The 22,813-nt window shown below is 37.5% G+C and overlaps 1 protein-coding gene across 1 annotated transcript in view; it reads left to right on the forward strand.

The window, feature by feature from the left end:
* Window positions 1-22,813, forward strand: part of LOC135072104 (disintegrin and metalloproteinase domain-containing protein 11-like) — a 233,334-nt gene that overhangs the window by 33,255 nt on the left and 177,266 nt on the right. The window contains exon 3 of the mRNA XM_063966056.1: window positions 16,249-16,328. Within this exon, the coding sequence (XP_063822126.1) occupies window positions 16,249-16,328 (80 nt within the window). The remainder of the gene's footprint in view (window positions 1-16,248; window positions 16,329-22,813) is intronic.

Raw genomic sequence — 22,813 nt, forward strand, 5'->3', positions numbered from 1 at the left:
GTTAAGCTCGCCTTAGATAATGGCGGAATGCGCTGTTACAGCGAGGACAGCTTGAATGCGACAATTTAATCTATTGTCTTGTGTTTAGAAGACGAATGTATTCTAAAGAAAGTAAAAGACAATGGTGTATTTTTGGTTCATGAGGTTACATAAATTAAGTTTATGTTGCAATTTTATTTGGGTATTTTTTCTCTATTTGCAAAGAAAAGGGCTTTAAAAACCCGCTTCATCTATACTATCTATACTGATATTATAAATGCGAAAGTAACTCTGTCTGTCTTGCTTTCACGCCTAAACCACTGAACCGATTTTGATGAAATTGGCATAGAGATAGTTTGAGTCCCGGTAAAGGACATAGGATAGTTTTTATCCCGGTTTTTGAAACAGGGACGCGCGCGATAAAGTTTTTTTGTGACAGACAAAATAGCACGCGGGCGGAAAGCTAGTATTTTTATAAATATTTGATTGAGCACACACCCACACGTAATTACTTATTTATTTTATAATAATATTAAGAAGACTATAATTCAAATCATTAGATTTTACTAAAGATTACACTAAAAAAAAATATAAACTTTTTACGCTAATCCTGTCCGGCAGTGTACAGCCGTTTGCATTAGTAAGGAAGCAATATTTTATCGCTAAGTGTGCACCGAATATGCCCGCACTTGGGCGTGTAGTGTTTTTCCACGACGCGATTTGTACAATAGTTTATTGTGGCGCTATATTTTACTAACATACTGCCGCGGGCTAAGTGAGGTGGAAGGAAGTGTACGATTTACTATCTTTTATACTGTCGGCCAGGTTAAGTAGATACCTGTAACTTTTTTGGGAATAGATAATAATCTCGCTGACCTTTTCGTAATTTTGTTTTACACAATTCATATAGAAAACTAACAAATTCACAAATAAAAAATATGTCCCAAATTGGTGTCCAAAAAACGCGACATGGTGCCCAGAATGCTGGCTGCATTTTCGCGCTGAATGGCCAAACTGATTCGCTGGCCAAGAAATGCGCCAGCTCTCCCATCACCTGTACAGTCAATCAGCCGCTTGGGTAATTCCCTACATAGAAAACTAACGCAAATATCTGAACGTGTTTGAAGTGAACGGCCAAAAATGTCTTAAGTAAACGTATCTTACGTTTACACCGTGCGTCGGTTCAAAGAACTATTTACACCCGGTCACTGTTTGCCGAAACCGATGGAGCGGATACACCCTTTAGCGCCAAGTCTGTAAAACTGTTGACACGCTGTAAATGCCCTTCAGTATTCTGGGAAAGTTGTGGGTTTTCTTTTTTCTATCAGATTTAGTAGTTTTTGCATAAAAAGGTTTCATGCCAAACAATTTTCGGTTGCAAAATAGGTTTTTAATAGTTTGTGCAACCCATAAAAGTTTTCAGCTAAATATTGTTCGATTAGCACTGGCTGAAAAGTTACAGAGTTATATTTTTTAGACATTGAATAAGCAAAGGCATTTGGGACAGTTGTGGTTTTTCTTTTTTTCTATCAGGTTTAATAGTTTTTGCATAAAAAGGTTTCATGTCAAACAATGTTCGGTTGCACTTGCAACTGATTGGAAGTAGGTTTACAATAGTGTGAAAAAAAAGATTCACGTCAAAGATTGTTCGATAGGTACTGGCTGGAAAGTTACAAAGTAATGTTTTTTACACTGATTAGGCAAAGGCATATTACGTTTATGCCTTGATGTCTTGTCTGTTATTTAACTGGTTTTGCCCGATTCCCAATTTTACGTGATTGCTAAGCTTACGCTTTAGGCCGCTTCTTTAGGCGTCCTTTTCTATTATAGAAATGGAGTCCTAGGGACCTAGGTATTAACCTTGGCCCTTTTTTATCGAGTGGGTTATGTTCCAGTGTCAAACTAGATATTATTAGTTTCGTTTAAGCGTCTGAGGTGACTTATTCGGATCGACGTGATAATGAAATACGCAATCATGAATCTTTCATTATGTTGATTCAAGTTTGTCATAATATTCTTTGACCAAACTAGAAAAGAGGAGGAAAAACTTTGGAACAAACAGAAAATGTCAAAACATGCACTGTAACAACGCTACTCTACACAATCCCTTTGGACCAGTCTTCATTAAAAATTAAGGCACCACATTCTCTTATGTAGTCTGAAAGTAGGCTAAATAAATAGATAAATGTAAATTGCATGGCATGTTTTGGGTAACCTTTCCACACGGGCCCGATTCCGCCATCAAATTAAATAATGGCGCGCATTTATCAGCGACCGCCAATAAATCTAAGCGCTCGCCACACATTAACGCTTTATTTTGCAACCTAAATCCGGGGGAGGATCTATTTGTTTAGTAGGATGGTATAGCGGCGACAGCGCAGTGTGAATAAGCAGGGTCATAGTGTGGTTACTTTTGAGTTCGTTCGATTCAGCCGAAAGACATCCACTGCTGGACGAAGGCCTCCCCAAGGTTTTCCACAAAGACCGGTCCTGTGCCGCCCGCATCCAGGCACCTCCCGCGACCTTCACCAGATCGTTGTTCCACCTAGTGGGAGGCCTGCCCAAGTGCCCAGACTACGTCTTCCGGTTCGTGGTCGCCACTCGAGAACTTTTCTGCCCCAGCGGCCATCAGCTCTACGAGCTATGTGCCCCGCCCACTGCCACTTGATTTTAGCAATTCTGACTTTTGACTTCATCATTTCAGCCACAGGACGTCCACTGCTGAACATAGGCCTCCCCCAATGCTTTCCATGTTGATCGATTGGTAGCGGCCTGCGTCCAGCGCTTCCCTGCTACCTTTACGATGTCGTCGGTCCACCTTGTAGGTGGACGTCCCACGCTGCGTTTTCCGGTACGCGGCCTCCATTCCAGAACCTTTCTGCCCCATCGGCCGTCAGTTCTGCGTACTATGTGCCCTGCCCATTGCCACTTCAGCTTGCTAATACGTCGGGCTATGTCAGCGACTTTGGTTCGTTTACGGATCTCCTCATTTCTGATTCGATCTCGCAAAGAAACACCAAGCATAGCCCTCTCCATAGCACGCTGTGCAACTTTGAGCTTCTTGACTTTTGACTTGCATCGAAGTAATCGGATAGTTGCCACTATGAACCAATAGATGCAGACACATCATCATCACCAGGTCATTTAGCCTTCACTGCAGGTACGTGCATGACCTTCTATAATGTTACAGAACCTAGTTGATTGATGGTCGACATTACTCACGCTGGCCAGACGGGTTGAGGAGGCTCTAAAACACAACTGCTTTAAAAATACTTCATTCTGACCATTTAATCTGAGTTACTTTTGAATATTCTTGTCAGATTTAATTTTGCTAATGCTTTGGAACAACATACATAATTAATCGATTTTAATTCAACAAATAGTGACGTCATAGAGTTTTGACCGCTCAAAAAAGTATGTCATTTGACTAGTATCAACTAATATACTTAAGAGGTAAAAATCGCCAAGTTCGTCTTTAACAAGATTCGAGGTGACAAAGACACGCAGGTTAGTTAGAGTACCTAAACCAGATATTCGGGAACAGAACTTTCTTCACTCTACCCTATTTTTAAGTGCCTGTTTCAAACACTTTATCGTCTTCAGATGAAAAACCGCAAAGCGTGGCCACGGCGTAAAAATACCGCAGCCTCCACTGGGGCACTCGGAGGAACAATGGGAGAGCGGAGTGCATCACTCTTTTGCTAATAAACATGGCGGCCAGATTGACTCTAGAATGTCGTGTTTTGAAAATGGAATGCTTTGTTTTTTTATCGTTTTATGGTGCCTGCTCTTGGTTGCCAGGTGTCATATTATGACTATTTTAATTTAAATATATGAATAATATTTATATTCCATTTTGTCCATTATAGGTTTTCATAGGAATTATATTGATTGAAAAAAATATATTTTTACGATTTGTGAACTAATGGATTTACTTGATGCGTGCTTTGAGTTCACTTTCACCTTGAAAAGGCCCGGATGTGAAAATATAAATAGGTACGAGTAGTTACCTACAATGGCTTGTGTAGTTAAAATCCAAGTTATTCAAATGTATGTATGCGAGTCATTTCTACTAGTATCTTAATATGTAAGTCTAGATATTAGCACGTCACTACCTTGTTTAATATACCACGCAATCTTGTATACCCACTCTTATAAGATACACCATACAAGAATGCATGGTAAATTCAGTGAACTGCTCCTGAATCGAATGTACCTATTACTACTATTTCTATTTATTTATATTAACCGGCAGACAGTGGTGACTGAGTTTGTTGCGGCGCTTCTTCTCAGCACTTGCCAAATGTTAGTCTCGGAGCGCTGGTAGGGTAAAAATATTATGAGACATGTAGAGGCTCCTTAAGAGCAAAATGACGATTTGTAAGAACTATTTATTAGTCTAAACAAATAAAGAAATTTTGACTTTGACTTTGAAAACACATTAATTTTATAATAGGCAGCGACACTACATAATAATTATAACTTCCCCACCTTCAAAGCGAGCGTTTGGCAGCGAACGCTGTAACTGGCAAATTCTCAGCACAAAGGAACAGTCCAACAAGATGCTGTTAAAGCAGAACTTTAACAAATTGTTTCTGTTGTAAACAAGTTTGAGATATTGCTGATCGCGCAAACTTCAGGCGATTCGATTGAAAATGAAAACAATGAGTTTCAAAGCAGATAAGGGTGAAATTGAGTTGGAAACTTACCTAGTGGTAGTTGATGAAATAAAATGGCGTCCACTTAAGACCGGTTTTAAGTTTGGCCAGACAAATGCGAGCCAAACTCACACACTGAGAACTCCGTACCCGTACAAGATTGGACCAAAAACAAATTTATGAAACTCCAAAAAAAATACGTTTCTTGGTTTCAATTCCCTCTTCGATTTCAATATTTTTTGTTACAGTGTAATTACATAAGAGGGTAGAATTACATTTAGCACTCTTGAGAAAAGATATTTAACCGATTGAGTCCCAGACGGCATTAATTAATGTCATAACAACTGATTATCTATCTATTGTGTCTAGATTCGCGGAGCTTGAAGGATTAATATTTATAAGCTAATCATCAAATCACCAAATTATTGCTTTTGTAGGCCGCTAATACTCTAGCAAAATTAGCAGCATTTTTTATACAAATGAATTATCTTATTCATCTCAATTTATTTTGCAGAGCACGTCCATACAAAATACAAAATACAAAAATACAAAATATTTTATTTCATTACAAAATTACATTAAATAACATACAGGGTTTGGAGTTTCCTTTTAAGCATACAGTTGCTTGTGTTAGGAAACACCGCTCTTGTGTTAACAATATTTAAGTAGAACTTATTCTAATCTCTATTGTACCGCGTGTCAGTGTGTGTGTGTGTGTGTGTGTGTGTGTGTGTGTGTGTGTGTGTGTGTGTGTATGTGTGTGCGTGTGTGCGTGTGTAAATACTATGTATAAGGTTTGACTAGGTTTTCGATATCGTCATAGTTTTTGGTCTTAAGCCACTCTGTGATTCTGTTTTTACACTCATGGATAGTCAACGGATAAATATTTAATTCATTGTTAAGGACATTATAAATAGAGGATGACCATCTACCGTATTGACGTTTAGCAAAAGTAGTTTTGACCATAGCTGTAGGAACAACATTTTTCTTTCTTCTGCTATCAGTATTTATAAGTTTAATGTCGTAGGGAAAGTATTTGTGTATTTTTAAGGCAATCAGGAGCACATAAAGCTTACGTACACTAAGGAGGCCCGACGTCAGGAAGAGCATATCAGTAGGAAACCTGTAGGGTTTGAAGTACATAACTTTCACCAGCGATCGTTGAGCTCTTTCAAGTTCCAAAAATTTCATTTTAGATGCACCTCCCCAGATCGGCAGACAATAACCTAAAACCGATTGGGCTAATGAAATATACGAGCTTGGTTTAATAATTCCTTATTTGCAATATGACGTAATATCTTGAAAGTCCAAATTAATTTTCTAATTCTATTTAAGATCAATTCAATGTGAACATGCCAGGATAATCTTTGATCAAATATTATTCCTAAATATTTAGTATGCTCAACTTTCTCCAGGTCAACGCACGAGCAGTCAGAATCCGAAATGTTTTTGCAATTATGAATTTTTATTTTGAAATCGGCAGCAGGTTGAGAACGATCATAAATGGAGAAACAGATATAGTGTGTTTTTGCCGTGTTTAACGTTAAGAGGTTATCCTCGAGCCAATGTGATACCACTGCTAAGCCATTCTCAGCAGAAATTCGAGTACATTCCCAAGTTTTCCCAGTAAAAAGAAGAGACGTCCATAGTCTTCCAGTAAGTAAATATTAAATGTAGCCTCATTATGGCTACCTGGACCACCGTTCCCGACACGTGGACTCTCAAGTATCCTCCCAATATAATTAAATTGATCGGAACTCAAAGTGCTACAAGTGAAGCATATACCAATAAATGCCTGACACCAGGGCCCGACAAATTTGCTTAGCGGGGGTCCCAAACTGTCTATTCTCGGTCCAACGACGAGGGACTATAATTCAATAAACAGGACTTCTGAGGGTTCCGTGGGTAACTAGTCATTGGATGGGATGGAAATTCATAGCGTTTGTATATTTCCAATTTATAATAGATAAATTAATGAGATAAGTCTTCCTAGTTTGCGACAAAAAATATGTTTTTTGAGCTTCTCCGTCGTGGACAAAAAAAATGAAAACTTGCCTAAATTCCTGAACACCAAAATGATGTACTTTGGGATAGAGATAAATTAAAGCTACTAATTACTACACAGCCTGCATAAAATCCAGAAAGAGTTAAATTGTGGTAAAAAAGCTTGCAGTGTAGAAAACTATTATTTCTATGGATAACTAAATATGATTTTATGGACAAGACGGTATTTCCTACTAATGTAGCAAACGCACCACGATTAAAAGGCGATTGGTGGCTTCCTGCTACATTTGGATCAAACCGTAGAAGGCTTGCCGGTAAAAAGGGATCGATGTTCTGTACGAGCAGTACGCAATGACAAAATACTATGCACTCACGTACCTTGAGCAGATCGTTGACAGTTTGGGCAGCAGTTATTACGAGTAGAGTTAACAAGAAGCACACACTAATGATATTTTTATATGTAATCAATACATCATTATTACACAAAGATATTGAATTAATGCAGCCGATATTGACCTTAATTAAAAATGCATTTCGTACAAAACTCAACCCAGATTCGGCTGCACAGGTAAACTGGATTGCGCAGCCACTGATATAATTTCAGGGTGCCTCGAATAACCCAATATGCGTCCACCTCACCTCCTGTTCGGCTGTTGAAACAAAAGCATCGATGTATCATAGAGAATAGAGTATCGATGTCAGGTTTGCAGGTTGAGCTTTAATAAAAATAAATCTGGGGTATATTCACTGAAAATATCGAGCTTTAAACATTCCATAATTCTTTAGTCAATATCCCAACCATTTGATTTGATGCGAATTCGGTATTTTATTCTGTTATTTTGAAATGTAAATCATGTTTTGAAAATAGGGTAGTTCAGTGAGATGGGGGCCAAAGCCTACCTCGTTGTGGATAAAAAATAATCTAACCTTTTTCATGATTCTTTATAAGTTATACTGAACACGGCTAAACGCTCTAAAAGACATGTATTTGATGTCATCAAAGTGTCATTTGTTTTTCATTTGCTTTGTGATATAGCTCTTCTATAGCTTATACACGACCGAAGGAAGTCTACTCTAAACGCAGGTGACCATTACAGAACTACTAAAAATAAGCCTGTGAACCGCCTGCACAGCATATCGATACTTTTTGGCTTACTACCCTCAACAAATCGCGTATCAGACGGCATTTTTGATTTCGTTATGCGGACCGCCAGACGGACGTAACTTTGTTAGGGGATACATGGGCGAGTTTTTTTTCTAAAACGTCCATCCACGTTTTAGTTTCACATTTTACTATGGGTAATTTTTGAGTGAACACGTGGATTAAAAAGGTGTATTGGATTTAATATTGCCTTCAGTCCTTTAAAAATGTAACGAGAAAATAAGAATTAAGGTCAACCTCGTTCAATCCAAATATTTATTCTCATTAATCTTAACACTAACGGATGACTAAAGTATATCATTTTTTATTTTGTACTTTAATTTAAAGGATAAAGCTCAAAATTTCATGAGGAAATTCGATTTTTACCCGACTGCGCCAGAAGGAGGGTTATTTCAGATAACTGTAAAAATGATAATTAAAAAAACATTTAGTGACGCAAAAAGTTTGTTGTTAAAATTGTCTTAAAACTTTGAGACATTAGGATAATTGTAAGTAAGTTAGGTTTGTTAAGATTATGAATAAATGTTACGCATAATAAGACTATACGTACCTTTACCCTAAAGATACTCCTTCTACTACCTACACGTTCATTCAACAGAACATTATAATATTACATACCCATGCTAATACGTCAAGCCTCAATACACAGGTAACTTAATAATCTAATACATAACCTAATTGATGCCACAATAGCTGGTCCATTGTCTAAACATATTCGGAACAACAATTAGTCCGCGATCGAATGTCTGACGACATAGTTAACTATAGAAATATTTGTTTAGTTAATGAGGTAATACTACACCTTGGTTAATGTACTACGTACATAGTTAATGGGGAATGAGACAGAACACGGAAGGTTAACAATCTGTGTTGTGTTTCATTTTCTTCTGCTGTGGTTGAGACGCGGAAAAAAGCTTGCAGCGATTTTAAGGCAGGCAACACTGTTATTGACAGGTGACTTATAAGTAAGGTCGCTTGACCATAATATATTTAATTTGTTTTTCTAAGTTTTTCAAAGCGTCGGCAGGCGTGTTAACTGTTAAGAATTTGAGACAACAATTTGTGTGTCATTCATGTCATATTATTAATAATATTTGCATGCCAGCTTCTAGTGGACTGTTCGGATATTTGATTATTTAACAACTTCAAATAACTTACAATGTTTATGTATATCTGTTTTTCAGCGTGTTTTCTTTTAGTTCTATCCTGAATTGTACTGTACAAATACACCCTGGCTGACCATACACAGGCTATAAGAGGGTGTAGTTTTAAAACACATGGAACCCTTCTCGCAAGCGTTTTTTTATTTTATTTTGAGTAGCGCTTGTAAACGCGTGTACACGCTCGTTTTATTGGCAAGCCTCAGTGTTTGGGCGTGAACGGATTAGACAGATTTTACAAACCATTCGGCCCTGACTTCTATTCCTATTTTCTACAGTCCAAACTTGTTATAAACCCTGAAAGGCTGTCTGTAGCGTTAAAAGCGTGGAAATAGAAGCGTATTCGACGTTTTGTGAGGGTTTCGAATTGGTGAAAATACGGACTGGGAAATAGCTGACACGTGTATGGATAACAAATGAAATATACATAAATACGAGCTAAAGGAATGGAACGTATATTTGTCTTAAGGCTGATATCGCTGTCAGCACAGCGATATCAGCAGTAACTCCAATTTAGCTCATCTGATAGAGCTCGTTATAGTTTTCGTTTTGCCAAAAAAAAACAGGTTTAGCTGGCTGGCTATTTACATCACTCAACGTGTGTATGTATTATGATGAAAAAAAGTGTGGTACTTTAAAAAGACTGCAACAATAAATTGTTGTGTAACTAACTTCTACAGACAGTATTAAGAGCGTTTACGTCTAGCGTGGCATGTCAAGTTTAGGTAATTTCGATGCTATTTTTATTCACACTAAAATAATTGTGACTGTGTGCGTGTTCTCACGCTCTATAGTCAAACCAAAATACTTTGATCCACCATCGTAAAAGTGTGCCAGGCTGTCAAGTGACAGCTCAAGGAAACTATAAAATCTTCAAATCTTCCAACACCGACTCCATAATTATAAATCATGGTATTACATTAGTCCTAATAAATAATAAATACGTAAATTCTTTATCAAATAGTAAATTATCAAAGGTTTTTTACTATTTTGAGAATATTTTGTACAGCCTATGTTCAGCAGAAAAAAAATTGAATTTTAATGGTGAGAGATTTTTTCAAATCGGTTCTATTCAAAACAAACTTTTCCTGTTAACTATTCTTTTTTTATCCGGAAAATGCATAACATTTCATACCCACCAGCTGCGGGGGCAGCTAGTGGGTTATGTGGGGTTCTTCCTACCAGAAGGTGGGTAGCCCCTATACCCACTAAAAACCTGACTGTTTCTGCCATGATCCATATGAGTGATATGATGGAACGCGGGACATCGCCATTGGCTGTTGCCTGTAGCATTCGTCCTTAGCCGCCACCAGACACCTCCATGTCTAGCGACCGAGGCCTGTTAGGAAGGGACAGTTGGAGACCATAAGCTGTCCTCTTGCGCCCAGGGTGTCGGCGGCGGATAACCGGAGTGTCGGCTGAGGCCTCTCGCTCCCCCTTTCCACTGCTTCTTTCTGTGAAAGAACACTTTCACAGAAAGTAAGCACACTATACCATCAGATTATTTGTCTCATAAGAATATATTTTATACTAATGTAGATATTGTTTCCGAAAGCGAGCGGGTTCATTCCGTACCTGTACGCTTCATGCGTTCTCTAGCAAAAGCTGAAAATCAGTGTTCTGCCCTTTTGATGGTAGTGCTTTTTGCATCGCTGCGGCACACATCACTCTGACGCAGGGAACTATTTGAAACGCTAGTCATCTTTATCTTCTGTTGTTTTTTCACTTTTGTTATGTTGCAACTGTTGAAATTATTACTAACCTGTGTAACAAAATACCAGTGGTGTCACCTAGTGTGTTTCTTGACTAACTAACTTTATTTCGATATTGAATTGAATTTCAATAGCAACTATACATAATGTGTGTGTTAAAAGCATTAAAAAAGTGTGTGTTACAACAAATAAACAATTTATCTATCTATCTCACGCCTCTTCCCGATTGGTAGGGAGAGGTCATTTCCAACCACCGCTCGTTCACTTAGGCTGGGCACTGTTGGAGGCGTTGGAGCGTGTCAGTCTGCTGTGGTGACTCACGTGCCAAGACTGCAGTGTAACTGACAACCATCTACAGGCTCTCGGCCTATACGGTGGAGGAATGGCCCGAAGCACCCATGGCCCGGTAGAACCTGGGTCGCCCTGTGTGTGAGGCGATCATGCCGTCGCACCCACTCCTCTAATACAGGCAGAACTGCCTCTATGGTGCGACGTAAAATTTGGCTGACGTCCAGGCGTACCCTTCAGCACTCTAGGGCCTAGATCCTTTTGGTTTCCACCTCTCGTGGTGCACGTACACGTACATTTCCCCTTGGGACTTATGGTCACCTCGCAACTGGCGTCTATTCTCGGTTGTCGACACTAGCTTTGTCGCCACTGAGGATAAATGGCATAAATAATATCGATTGTCACCAGTGGCGACACATACTTTCCCAGTTGTAGCTACAGGCTTTCTCACAACTTATGACAAATTAGAAAAATACATCCCAATTATTAGTCCAGTAGAATTAGCTTTTAAATCGGAAATAATTCCTACAAAAGATTTTATTGTTTTAATGGCTTCATTGGTTGCCCATTAAGACTCTCCTAAGTTTTCGACTTCGACGGAGTTGTGCTTAAGTGGTGGGGGCCCCCGAAAGAGGCATTTTTTCGGTTTTCCGGTTATACCGCGTAAAGGACTTACCCTATCAAAAAGTGGTCTTCATGACGGTTGAAGGGCACTTAATCTTGCATTGAATAAGACCAAATTCATATGTTTTGGACAAACCGTTCTCGCGCTAATGTTCGGCAAAGTAGAAAATATACGTATAATTAATGACCCTCTCCACGTCCAATGGTTTGTTACCCACAGGCTTCCAAGTCTTGAAAAGAGCCACCTCAACCAGTGTAACCCTATCAAGGCTTACGAGCTTGATGCGCCTATCCTTGTTCGTCCCAGCCGTTCCTTAACTGCGGTTGCTGCACCTCTTCCTGGCACTCACCTGAACGACTCTGTGTTACCTACTGTGGCTGCCCCTCTTCCTTGTATCCTCCTGCATGACTACGTTGCCTAGCCGTATGCCTGGTCTAAGGTTCGACGCCAAAAATCAACAACAACAAGTTCATATTAAAACGCTGAAGAGTTTTTTGTTTGCTTGTTTGAACGCGCTAATCTAAAGAATTACTAGTTTGATTGAAATCATTATTTTTGTGTTGAATAGCTCATACATTGAGGAAGGCCATAGGATATATACAATCACTCTACGACTAATAGAGGCGAAGCAGTAAAGAAAAATGTTGCAAGCACGGAAAATAGTATTTAAACTATTTTCACGTGTACAAAGTTGATTTTGTGGCGTCGAACCTTGGACCAGGCAAATAGCTAAGCAATGCAATTGTACAGGAGGGTACAAGGAAGAGAGGCAGCCACATTAGGTAACACAGAGTCGTTCAGGAGAGTGTCAGGAAGAGGTGCAGCAACCGCAGTTAAGGAACGGCTGGGACGAACAAGGATAAGCGAATCAAACTCGTGAGCCTTGTTAGGGTTACACTGATTAAGGCGACCCTTTACAAGGCTTGGAAGCATGTGGGTAACAAGCCATTGGACGTGGAGAGGGTCATTAATTATACGTATATTTTCTACTTTGCCGAACTTTAGCACGAGAACGGTTTGTCCAAAACATATGAATTTGGTCTTATTCAATGCAGGATTAAGTGCCCTTTAACCGTCATGAAGACCACTTTTCGATAGGGTAAGTCCTTTACGCGGTATAACCGGAAAACCGAAAAAACGCCGCTTTCGGGGCCCCCACCACTTAAGCACAACTCCGTCGAAGTCGAAAACTTAGGAGAGTCTTAATGGGCAACCAATGAAGCCATTAAAGCAAAAAAATCTTTTGTAGGAATTATTTCCGATTTAATCAATTTTTGTGTTTAATTCTACTGGCCTATATGCCTAGTGGGGACGTGGCACGGACGGGACACAAATATTGGCGCAAATGTCATCGTGCATGACATACGTAAAGTAAAAGTCAAGTAAGACCAGATGAATACAAATATTATTAATTTTATTTTGAACTAGCGGCCGCCCACGACTTCGTACGCGTGGACCTCGTTTTACTCCTTAGTTCGTAAAATCTGTTGTTTGATATCATGTTGATAGATGGCGTTTCACGGCTTACCCCGCATGAATATTTACGAACGTCAAAAACAGTAGTTTGTCCAGCGCTGTAGATTTTAACCAATGACGATAGATTGCGCTTTTTAGACACGTCTTATTTATTTATTGAAATTTATTTGTCTTAAATTATAGCCTATATGTTAATCTGGGTTATAAACAATAATACTGTAAAGTTTCAACAAAATCCGTTTAGTAGTTTTTGAGTGAAAGAGTAACAAACATCCAGACATCCAAACTTTCGCATTTATAATATTAGTTATAGTTATAATATTAGTAGGATAGGAAGTAGGATTGTTATACGTCGCCACTAATGACAATAATTTTTTTCCCATTTATCCTCAGTAGGGACATAGTCAGTGTCCACAACCGGGAATAGACGGACTGCGGATACTATGCGGTATCCACGAATTACCTCAGCCTGTGCCTCAGTGATATCATGCGTTGCGCTTTTTTCAACAGTAGGATGCTCCACGACTACACAGCACTGTGCCATACTCGAGCCCCATATAGGACCAACGCGCAACGCAAAAGTATAGTCAGCGACTCAGTGCGGCCGGGCCTCCGAGATTAGGCATCAACCGGCTTAGTGCGCCGGCGGTAGCCAAAAGCTTAGGGGTGAGACGATTCAAGTGGCCGTCAAATGACCACTGTCCAACTAACTACAATCCGAGGTACCTACCGCAAAGATTTTCCGACTGTAATATGTTGTGTATGTTCCCCCTACAACTAGGTGGGACCCTGCTGGCAGAGCATTCCTATTAACTATTCTGTAACCACCTATTTATGGCAAATAAATTATTAGTATTATTCCTCTTTATAATATTAGTATACATACATACATAACTTGCTGTTCCAAATTTTCGTCATTCGTTTTCGTTTCATCGCTAAAAATAACTTAATTTTATTTTTCATTACGTCTGAAATAGAATTTGTTGTAAAAATAGACTGTAATGAAAAATAACAATAAAATATTTTAATTACCACGTGATCGCAAAATCTACCACCAAGATTTTGCGGATACACTATAAAAGTCCAGCTACCTGTCAAAGATCAACGTACGCGTGACACATGTCAGCAGAGCACCGAGCGACGTGACCTCACTCTGGAACGCCTCGAGGCGGACTGAATTTGAACGATTCGTGCGCGGCGTTTTATAGTATTTTTCAAATACTCATAGAAAAAAAATTACAATGAATTATTTTATATTTCAAAGTAAATATTTTAGATAAGATATTCTTCTATTATATTAAGCTATTTTTGTGTTGAATAAAGGAAGAATATTGGTAAAAAAATCACTTTGATTTTTGGGTATTTCACGTTCTTTTAATTTGTGATTTCTTATTGTAAAATGCTTAAATCTAAAAATTTTCTCAGATAACTATTTGCCCAAGGATCTATGCTATAGGATATAAATGTTTGTTAAATCGTTTTCACAGTATTTTTATAAAAATTTCAGCTTGTAAACTGACGCTAAAGTGGAAATTTACAAAACCTGTGTGGACTTATCTTGATAGAATTCTTAAATACTAAACTAATTGCAATATTTTCTCAATTAACTATTTAGACGACGAAATTGCCTACGACGAAGTTGAAAAAGTACTGTTTTTGCGCCAAACGGCGTAAACGCTCTTAATATTAAACACATCAGTGGAAGTTTTATAAACCCGAGAGTCAGTATAGCAATTGATTTCAGAAGGTCGAACACATCTTTAAAAAAAATGTATTCCATATTTGTACCGCAATAAAAGTATTTGAGCTCATAATGACTTTAATATACCTCTAGAATAGCAATATCAATTTGTGGTAATCTAAAAAATGCTTTCCGAATTGGATATTAACAATTGGAGCTGTCGTAATGAAACATTAAAGAATATTGTTCATGGAAATGAAAAACGCGAGCGTTCCGTCCGCTGCTTATTAAACGAGTGTTTTGGAAAATAAATGACAAGTTTAAACACTCAGCAGTACCAGGAAATAACGGTTCTATTCATGCTTTAATTTACTAGGTTAAAATTGAGTTTTGTTTTAACTAAAGTTTTTTTTTTAAATATATGTTACTGTACCCTTACGATACGTTTGTATTTGTGTTGTATTTGTGAATTTGTGTTTATTTTCAAAACGTCACGGGAGCATATTAAACGTAAAACATAAAGTATAATCAATGATATTATACTTTATTTGTAAGCCATGATTTGCAATCTGTTGCTGTACCTTAATAAATAAATAAATAAATATCGTCACAGGAAATATGAATTAACGTAAGGGACAAATTGTCGAAATTGAGTTTTTTAAACAGTTCGATTGCAAATTTTCCGCTCTATCCAATGGTATATTTAGAATCTCGATATCTTTCAAAAATATGTCGCTTACATCAACTGATAATACCGTAAATTAAGAGTATAATATGTTTGTAGCTGTGTAGTAAAAAACAAAATAATGTGAACAGAAAAAAAATGCACACACAGTGAGTAACGTGTACCTATTAATCTATAATCAATAGATATTACAAGTGGCTCTAAAACTTGCCCCTAATAAATTATATTTAGATAATAATAAATGGCTATTAAAGGTCAATGACTTACCGGACCCTTGTCAAATGATAGTTTTCATTAGCACATTTTAATTAAAGAGTTTGTTTTCGTTTGCCGATAGAAAATGAAAGTGTATTTTTGTAATAATACCTAGATAATTATTGTTTGATTGTGATCCTTAAGGACTAGTACTCTACACACCAAGACGACTTGCACTTTCAATTACTTTTGACAACATGTCAAAAGACGACGCCTCAAGTCGGCGGGTTAGGTGTTTATCTTAGGCTGGGTTGCACCATCTTACTTAAACTTTGACAAACGTCAAAAATCTGTCAAACTCCATACAAAAAACACCGGTTATCATTAAAGTTACGGTCAAAATTTGGTGGTGCAACTCAGCCTTAGACTTATATTAATCATATTGACATAGGTACTTAAAATATTTGACCCAATTTTGTAGCTTTTTTATCTACCCAAATAAAAGGGCATTTTGATAGGAAAGCATGTAGATCTAGTCATGGATAGACCTTATGAAGACGGGCTAGAGTAGTTTATGTAAAAGCTATTTTTAGGTTATTAATATATTTGTTTGTTTGTTTCAGACCGGCAAACACTTTCATCGAACTTCACTCCTCATCAAAGCTTTCAACCACAAGTTTAGACTGGACCTCGAGCTTAACACGTGAGTACATAGCTTATAGTTATTTTGAACCATGAAACGTAACGGACATCGTGATAGTTTAAGATGACAGTACTGATGTGCTTCATATTGTGCTCAAACTTATGAGGAAAAAGCGCAAGCCAACGTGAAAAATACGAAAAAAAGTTAAGTACGTTAATCTAAAATAACATATTCACAAAACTTTCTTAAATCAATAGCACTTCAAATCTACTCCAGTAGAAATAAATAATCAATAAGCACTTACTTATCGAAAACTTCGATATATTAATTCAATTTGGAAAGAAAAAAGTAAGCTAAAGTCTCGCAAAGTTTCATAAAACATGGTTTTGATTCCACCATTGTCAAATCGTGGTGGACCTTCCCTACATCGCGTTCAAAACGACCCAAACTTCGAAACCTATCCCTGTCTCTCCTACCTACAAGTTCTATTTAACCCCTACATCGCCGTCTCACTCCCACTCGAATCTTTCATAACTTACTTCGTTTATGGGACCCCTGTCCTCTTATATTTCATTTATGGTGCCCAGAACTGTTTTTTGAATTCAAGGGACCCTTCGATTTGTGCGCCTTCCTATTTGATATTCTGTTTAACTGGACATTAGACCTTTTCGGGTACATTCGTGTTTATTGAAAATATGGTTAGTGGGATGTTTTGTTTGTTTTTTGCACACACAGGTAGGGTTTCTTTTGACAATTTTCTCGAGGAGTTAATTTTTATGTTTGGCATTGTAGCTATAAAATATTGAAAGCCTTTTCAGATTCAATAAATTTCATTGAAACAACTAATAAATTACACAAAACCTCCTGTCACATAAAAAAAAACACAAGTATCTATTTATAGAAAACGGTATTGTTCCACATCTATCTATACTTATAATAAATCTGTAGAGAGGTCAATTCTGTACCTGAAATATATTTTCAAAATAACTATCAGGGGGTGATTAGTGATCGATACTGATGCCAAAAATGCAATCAGTAAAATTTTTGTCTGTCTGTCTGTCTGTCTGTATGTTCCTTATAGAAACAAAAACCACTTGACGGATTTTAACGAAACTTGGTACAATTATTCTTCATACTCCTGGGCAGGTTATAGGATACTTAGGAATTCCCACGGGACCGGGAATTAGCGGGAAAATCCTTTTGTACGAAAAATCTAAACCGCTTAAGTTAGACGCTTGAAATTTGGCATGCAGGTACCTTAGTAAACTTAAAGCTTAGTTACAACAGGATATTGCAAAATTCCCATGGGAACGGGAGTTAGTGGGAAAAAACATTTGTATGAAAAAATCTAAACCGCGTAAGATAGACTCTTGAAATTTGGCATGCAGGTACCTTAGTAAACTTAAAGCTTAGTTACAACAGGATATTGCAAAATTCTCACGGGAACGAGAGTTAGCGGGAAAAATCATTTGTATGAAAAAATCTGAACCGCGTACGATAGATGAAGGGGGGAGGGGGGGGGGGGGGTAAAACGAAATCCACGCGCACGAAGTCGCGGGCGGCCGCTAGTCTTTCATATATCGATGAAAGTACATAACAGCTCTCTGGAACTTAAAAGACGACACGATATTACATTCCACAGACTATGTGGCGGAGATCATAGACAATATTTCTATTTGTCGATAATAAATAATATCGGATAATGTCTGTAGCAAAATATGGAATAAATTGAACGTTTTCCTTGTAATAGTACTTTATTATTATTGCAAACGATATTGTTATTCATTTGGGAGAAGTGGGAGAGAGATCATGCAATATTAAAATGTTATAATGAAGACGACAGTGAGTACGTAGGTATGTAATAATAATAAATATAAAATATTATGACGTAAAGCTTTGGTAGTGATCGTTTTCCACAACAGACGTGAACTATTTATTTACAAATTACTTAACGACTAGACTTAACTAATTACCTACTTATTTATCATAATGTTAAAGGACGGTTCCTTGTTCAATTAAACATATTTAGAATTTAGAAAAATGATGCTTGCAGTACTAAAGTAAAGTATTTTGTGCCCAGCAGCATGCACCAAGATTTTCATGCCCAGAAGCCCTGTAATTCCAAAGAAGCGGACATTAAAAGTCTAAAAATGTGGCTGCGCTCGGAAAAATTTGATTGGTGCACAAAGCCGGTATGTTTACCGCCAGCGTGTTTCGTTTGTTTGTGCGCTTTTAATGAAGTTGTCGCCAAGCGGAGCGTGCTGCGAGCGTACACGGCGCCGCAGGGGTTAACACATAAGCGGTTAGCGGAGGATTTTTTATGCAAAAAAATGTGATTAAAATGGAGATAATTTATTTAAGGATTTTATGAGAGAATAATAGTTGGTAGAAGAAATGTCCATTTATAGAAGTTTTGAAATAATACTTGTATTGTTTCTTAATTGAATATCAATGCTTGTCTTAAGTTTACATTTTACTCCAAATTATTTATCTTCATGTAATTTTCTTCTTTCTTCTTTGCCTGGCCCATTTCTATTTATTTTTATTTTTTTCATTTATTTCGGAAGACAAACAACTGGTCGTCTCTCTGTTGACACAAAAACAAATAGTTTTATTTTAGCATCTGAGAAAAATAATTTACCACAATTTGGCAATCTAATTTTCATCTTTATAATTATGGAGCCTACAAGTTTGCTCGTATACATTGGCGAGAAGCTACCAGCACTCTCTAAATATGTACGTTCATTTGTCTGCATATTTAAAAAATACCATTACCTTGCAAAAACCAAACTCCGGTAATTTCGGCTGGAGATAAAAAAAAAACTTAAATAACATTTAAAATCTGCAATGCAAATGCACTCGCACCACACGCAAACAATGGTGTATCGTTGCAAACTAATTTGCCGGCTGCTTTCTGTGAATAATGTATATTCTAGTTATTTTGCGTTGAGCCTCTGTTTTCCGGGATAATTACTCTCATGTTCCCCGCCTTGAACTCCGTGTGTAATTCGGGGGAAAGTTAATCCAGTTTCTCCAAGGACTTTGAGCTCAGTCCCTATTTTCCGGGAAAAAGATCACACTCTATTTTCCGGGAAAATCACTAGTCTCTTATGCCTTGAGCTCCGCCTCTGTTGCTGACAACGGAGCGCTTAGAACAGCCTGAGATTGGAAAATCGGTAGCTCGTTATGTTTCTGAAGTTCCCATTCCGTCGTTTAAGTGACGTCTACGAAAAGGATTACGTCATTTCCAAATATTAGGGGTTCTTTTATTTTCTTGAGCTATATTAAAATGGGTTAAATTCTAAAAGTAATTTTTATTATAACAAATTATGGAATTCGAATCTCAGTCGCTGCTAGATCACATTTAACACTAAAAACATAATTATCACCTTATGTACCAAATTATTTGGATAGATTATGTAAACTAGTACGGGATTATTCCCGCCTCTCGTTACCATCACTGCAACTCCTGTGTAGTCAGGATCTACAGCTTGGCTGCCAATAAAAAACCAACCAGTGATGGTCAAGTTACTTTGTCCCAGTTTGTTATACCAGTAGTAAATATTAAGCAAGTTTTATCATCCTATTCCTTTAAAATTCAGTTGAAAACGAAGTACTTTATTTCCTGCGCCTTGTACTCGTAGCTAAACTTATCTCAGTCAATACGAAGGGCTTACAACTCCGTCTCAGATTGGAAAATCAGTTCAGTACTTTGTTCGTTCACAATGGGAGAGAGCCGCCGCCAAATGAAGTATGAATTTAACAAGGAGGATTTGAGTAATCGACTGACAAAGAGCTCGGAAACTTACCTAGAGATCAATCGTATTTATGGACGTTTTTGTGAGGGGATAATTTGCTGAAGCAGCGTGGTGCAGAGGGGTTAAACTACAGCACTATCTATTGAATACGTGAGTAGTATAAAACTAATAGTAGCTTTAGAATAGAAGAGGTTGATAAAAGTAGGTAGATAGAAGATACTCTTTATTGGACTCCAGGACATTAAAATTTAAAAATGCAAGAAACAAAATTGATGTGGCACAATTTAGGCGATGTTATCGCTAGGAAGCGTTCACTATCAGGACTTATGGAGAGATGCCCAACAGGTTTTTTTTATAGTAGGTAATTACTATTTTTAGTATTGGTTGATGGATACTTAGGACTAGTAGTAAATCATTACTATTAAAGTTTGATAGGAGTTTTCATTGGAGTCCAGTTTCGATGAATTTGTAATGCAATTGGGTAACAGTACAAATATAGTCCATCTGTTTGGGCCCATTTCTTGCGATGTGTATTACCAGACTCTGCGTGAACTAAAAACAGACTAAAGTAGATAAATCTTTTTTCATTTCTTTGAACAATAAATAAAGATACATCACCTATATCGAAATACGATTCAAAGGACATACATTCACATAATTTAGTACATGAAAGGCCTTTCCCTTCCTGTCACGGAACAGACGCACTGTCAACTACTCACGAATAAAATTAAATTATAAATTGTCCGCGCGACCCGGTTTCCCGCCCTTTTTCCGGGCTTAAAACGTCACTAGAGGATATGATATAATTCATCGTGCGTTTGCTAGTGATGTGCCGGATTTGGTGGTATTTCTTGAGTGGTAAGAAGATCCATAACTCTCCAGGCTCAAAAAAGTCATTGATTTTCAACCGTATCTTCACAGTTTTTTTTAATGCAAGGCAGACCACACCAGAGCCTGGTTACGAATTAAATTTCGAGTTAAGTGTCTAAGTATTAATCACTTAGACACTTGAATATCCACATTATTTATTTTTTAATTTTTTACCTTGATGTAAATGATAATATCCTATCTTTTCAAAAACGAGAGGTTTTAAAATAAAAATATAAAATATGTTTATTTCGAACCAGGGTCCATATAGTGTTAGTAACAATGTAAGCTTAAAACTATGTTAATATTAATTAATTAAATAATAGTTTTACGGCAACATTTCTCTTTATCAACTTACTAGCTGACCCGGCGAACTTTGTTCCGCCTTAATGGCAATAAATAACGGGATAAAAAGTATCCCATCAAAAACAATACTTGTCAAAAAAACCAAGTCTCGCAACTCAGTTGTTCTACGGTAAAAAGTTGTGAGATCCATGTAATACCAAGTCCAGGCCAGGAAATCTTTAACGTTTTACATAAATTATTGACTTGGCCATCGCACTAAATAATTTAATTTACACGTGTTTTCATGCGATGGCCAAGTCAATATATTTATGTAAAACGTTAAAGATTTCCTGGCCTGGACTTGGTATTACATGGATCTCACAACTTTTTACCGTAGAACAACTGAGTTGCGAGACTTGGTTTTTTTGACAAGTATTGTTTTTGATGGGATCTCATTTCTTTTTGTATTTTGTAGACAGCAGTTATGTATCTAGAAAACTGGACCGAAATTGAAAAATTTTACTCGACTTGGCGGTTGCACTACCGTGCCCCCAAATCTCATTTCTTTTTGTATTTTGTAGACAGCAGTTATGTATCTAGAAAACTGGACCGAAATTGAAAAATTTCACTCGACTTGGCGGTTGCACTACCGTGCCCCCAAATATTTTAGTTTTTCCTTGATTCATACACCAAACACTACTTATATTCCAAATTTGAAGCTTCTAGGTCTGCTAGAAGTGCCTTAGAATTTTGATGATCGGTGAGTCAGTCAGTGAGTCAGTCAGTGAGTGACAAAATTAAGTAACTTTGACCCGTTATAATTCTTAAACTACTGGTTCAAATTGAATGAAATTTTAAATATATCGTGTCTTTACAATGCCTGCATAGCTAATGAAAATTCAGCCTTCTAGTTTTATCCACAACGAAGTTACAGGCGGTCGAAAATGGCCTGAATTGCTTCGAGAAAAGGATGGTACGGCCGTGCCGCTTTTTTGCTCGACTTGGTGGGGGCACTGCCGTGCCCCCAGATCCTATGTCCTTCTCCTGGCTCTAAACTACCTCCCTGACAATTTTCAGCTAAATCGGTTCAGCCGTTCTTGAGTTATAAGTGGAGTAACTAACACGACTTTCTTTTATAATATAGACTAGCTGACCCGGCGAACTTTGTTCCGCCTTAATGGCAATAAATAAGCAGACTTTTTTTTTAATTTCGAACGGGGTAAAAAGTATCCTATGTCCTTCTCCTGGCTCTAAACTACCTCCCTGACAATTTTCAGCTAAATCGGTTCAGCCGTTCTTGAGTTATAAGTGGAGTAACTAACACGACTTTCTTTTATATATATAGATGGATTGTGAATTCATGTTTATAAATGGGGAAGTTAAACTAATACAAAAACTACTCTTAAAAACTATGAATCGAAAATGTAATCCCTCGTTTTCTGAAAGAATGTAACAGCATATCAGATTACACATAATCTTCTTTTAAAAATAGCAACGTATTCAACTCGATAAGGTGCCACAATATTTACTTTAATGTGCCGCGTTTACAATAAAAAAAAACCTCATAAATAATAACTTCCTGAGCACATCACTAGGGTAGGCACTACGGTATATTTACCGCCTTTTCTGCCCCAA

This window comes from Ostrinia nubilalis, chromosome 5, assembly GCF_963855985.1.
Source record: "Ostrinia nubilalis chromosome 5, ilOstNubi1.1, whole genome shotgun sequence".
NCBI classification, from domain to species: domain Eukaryota; kingdom Metazoa; phylum Arthropoda; class Insecta; order Lepidoptera; family Crambidae; genus Ostrinia; species Ostrinia nubilalis.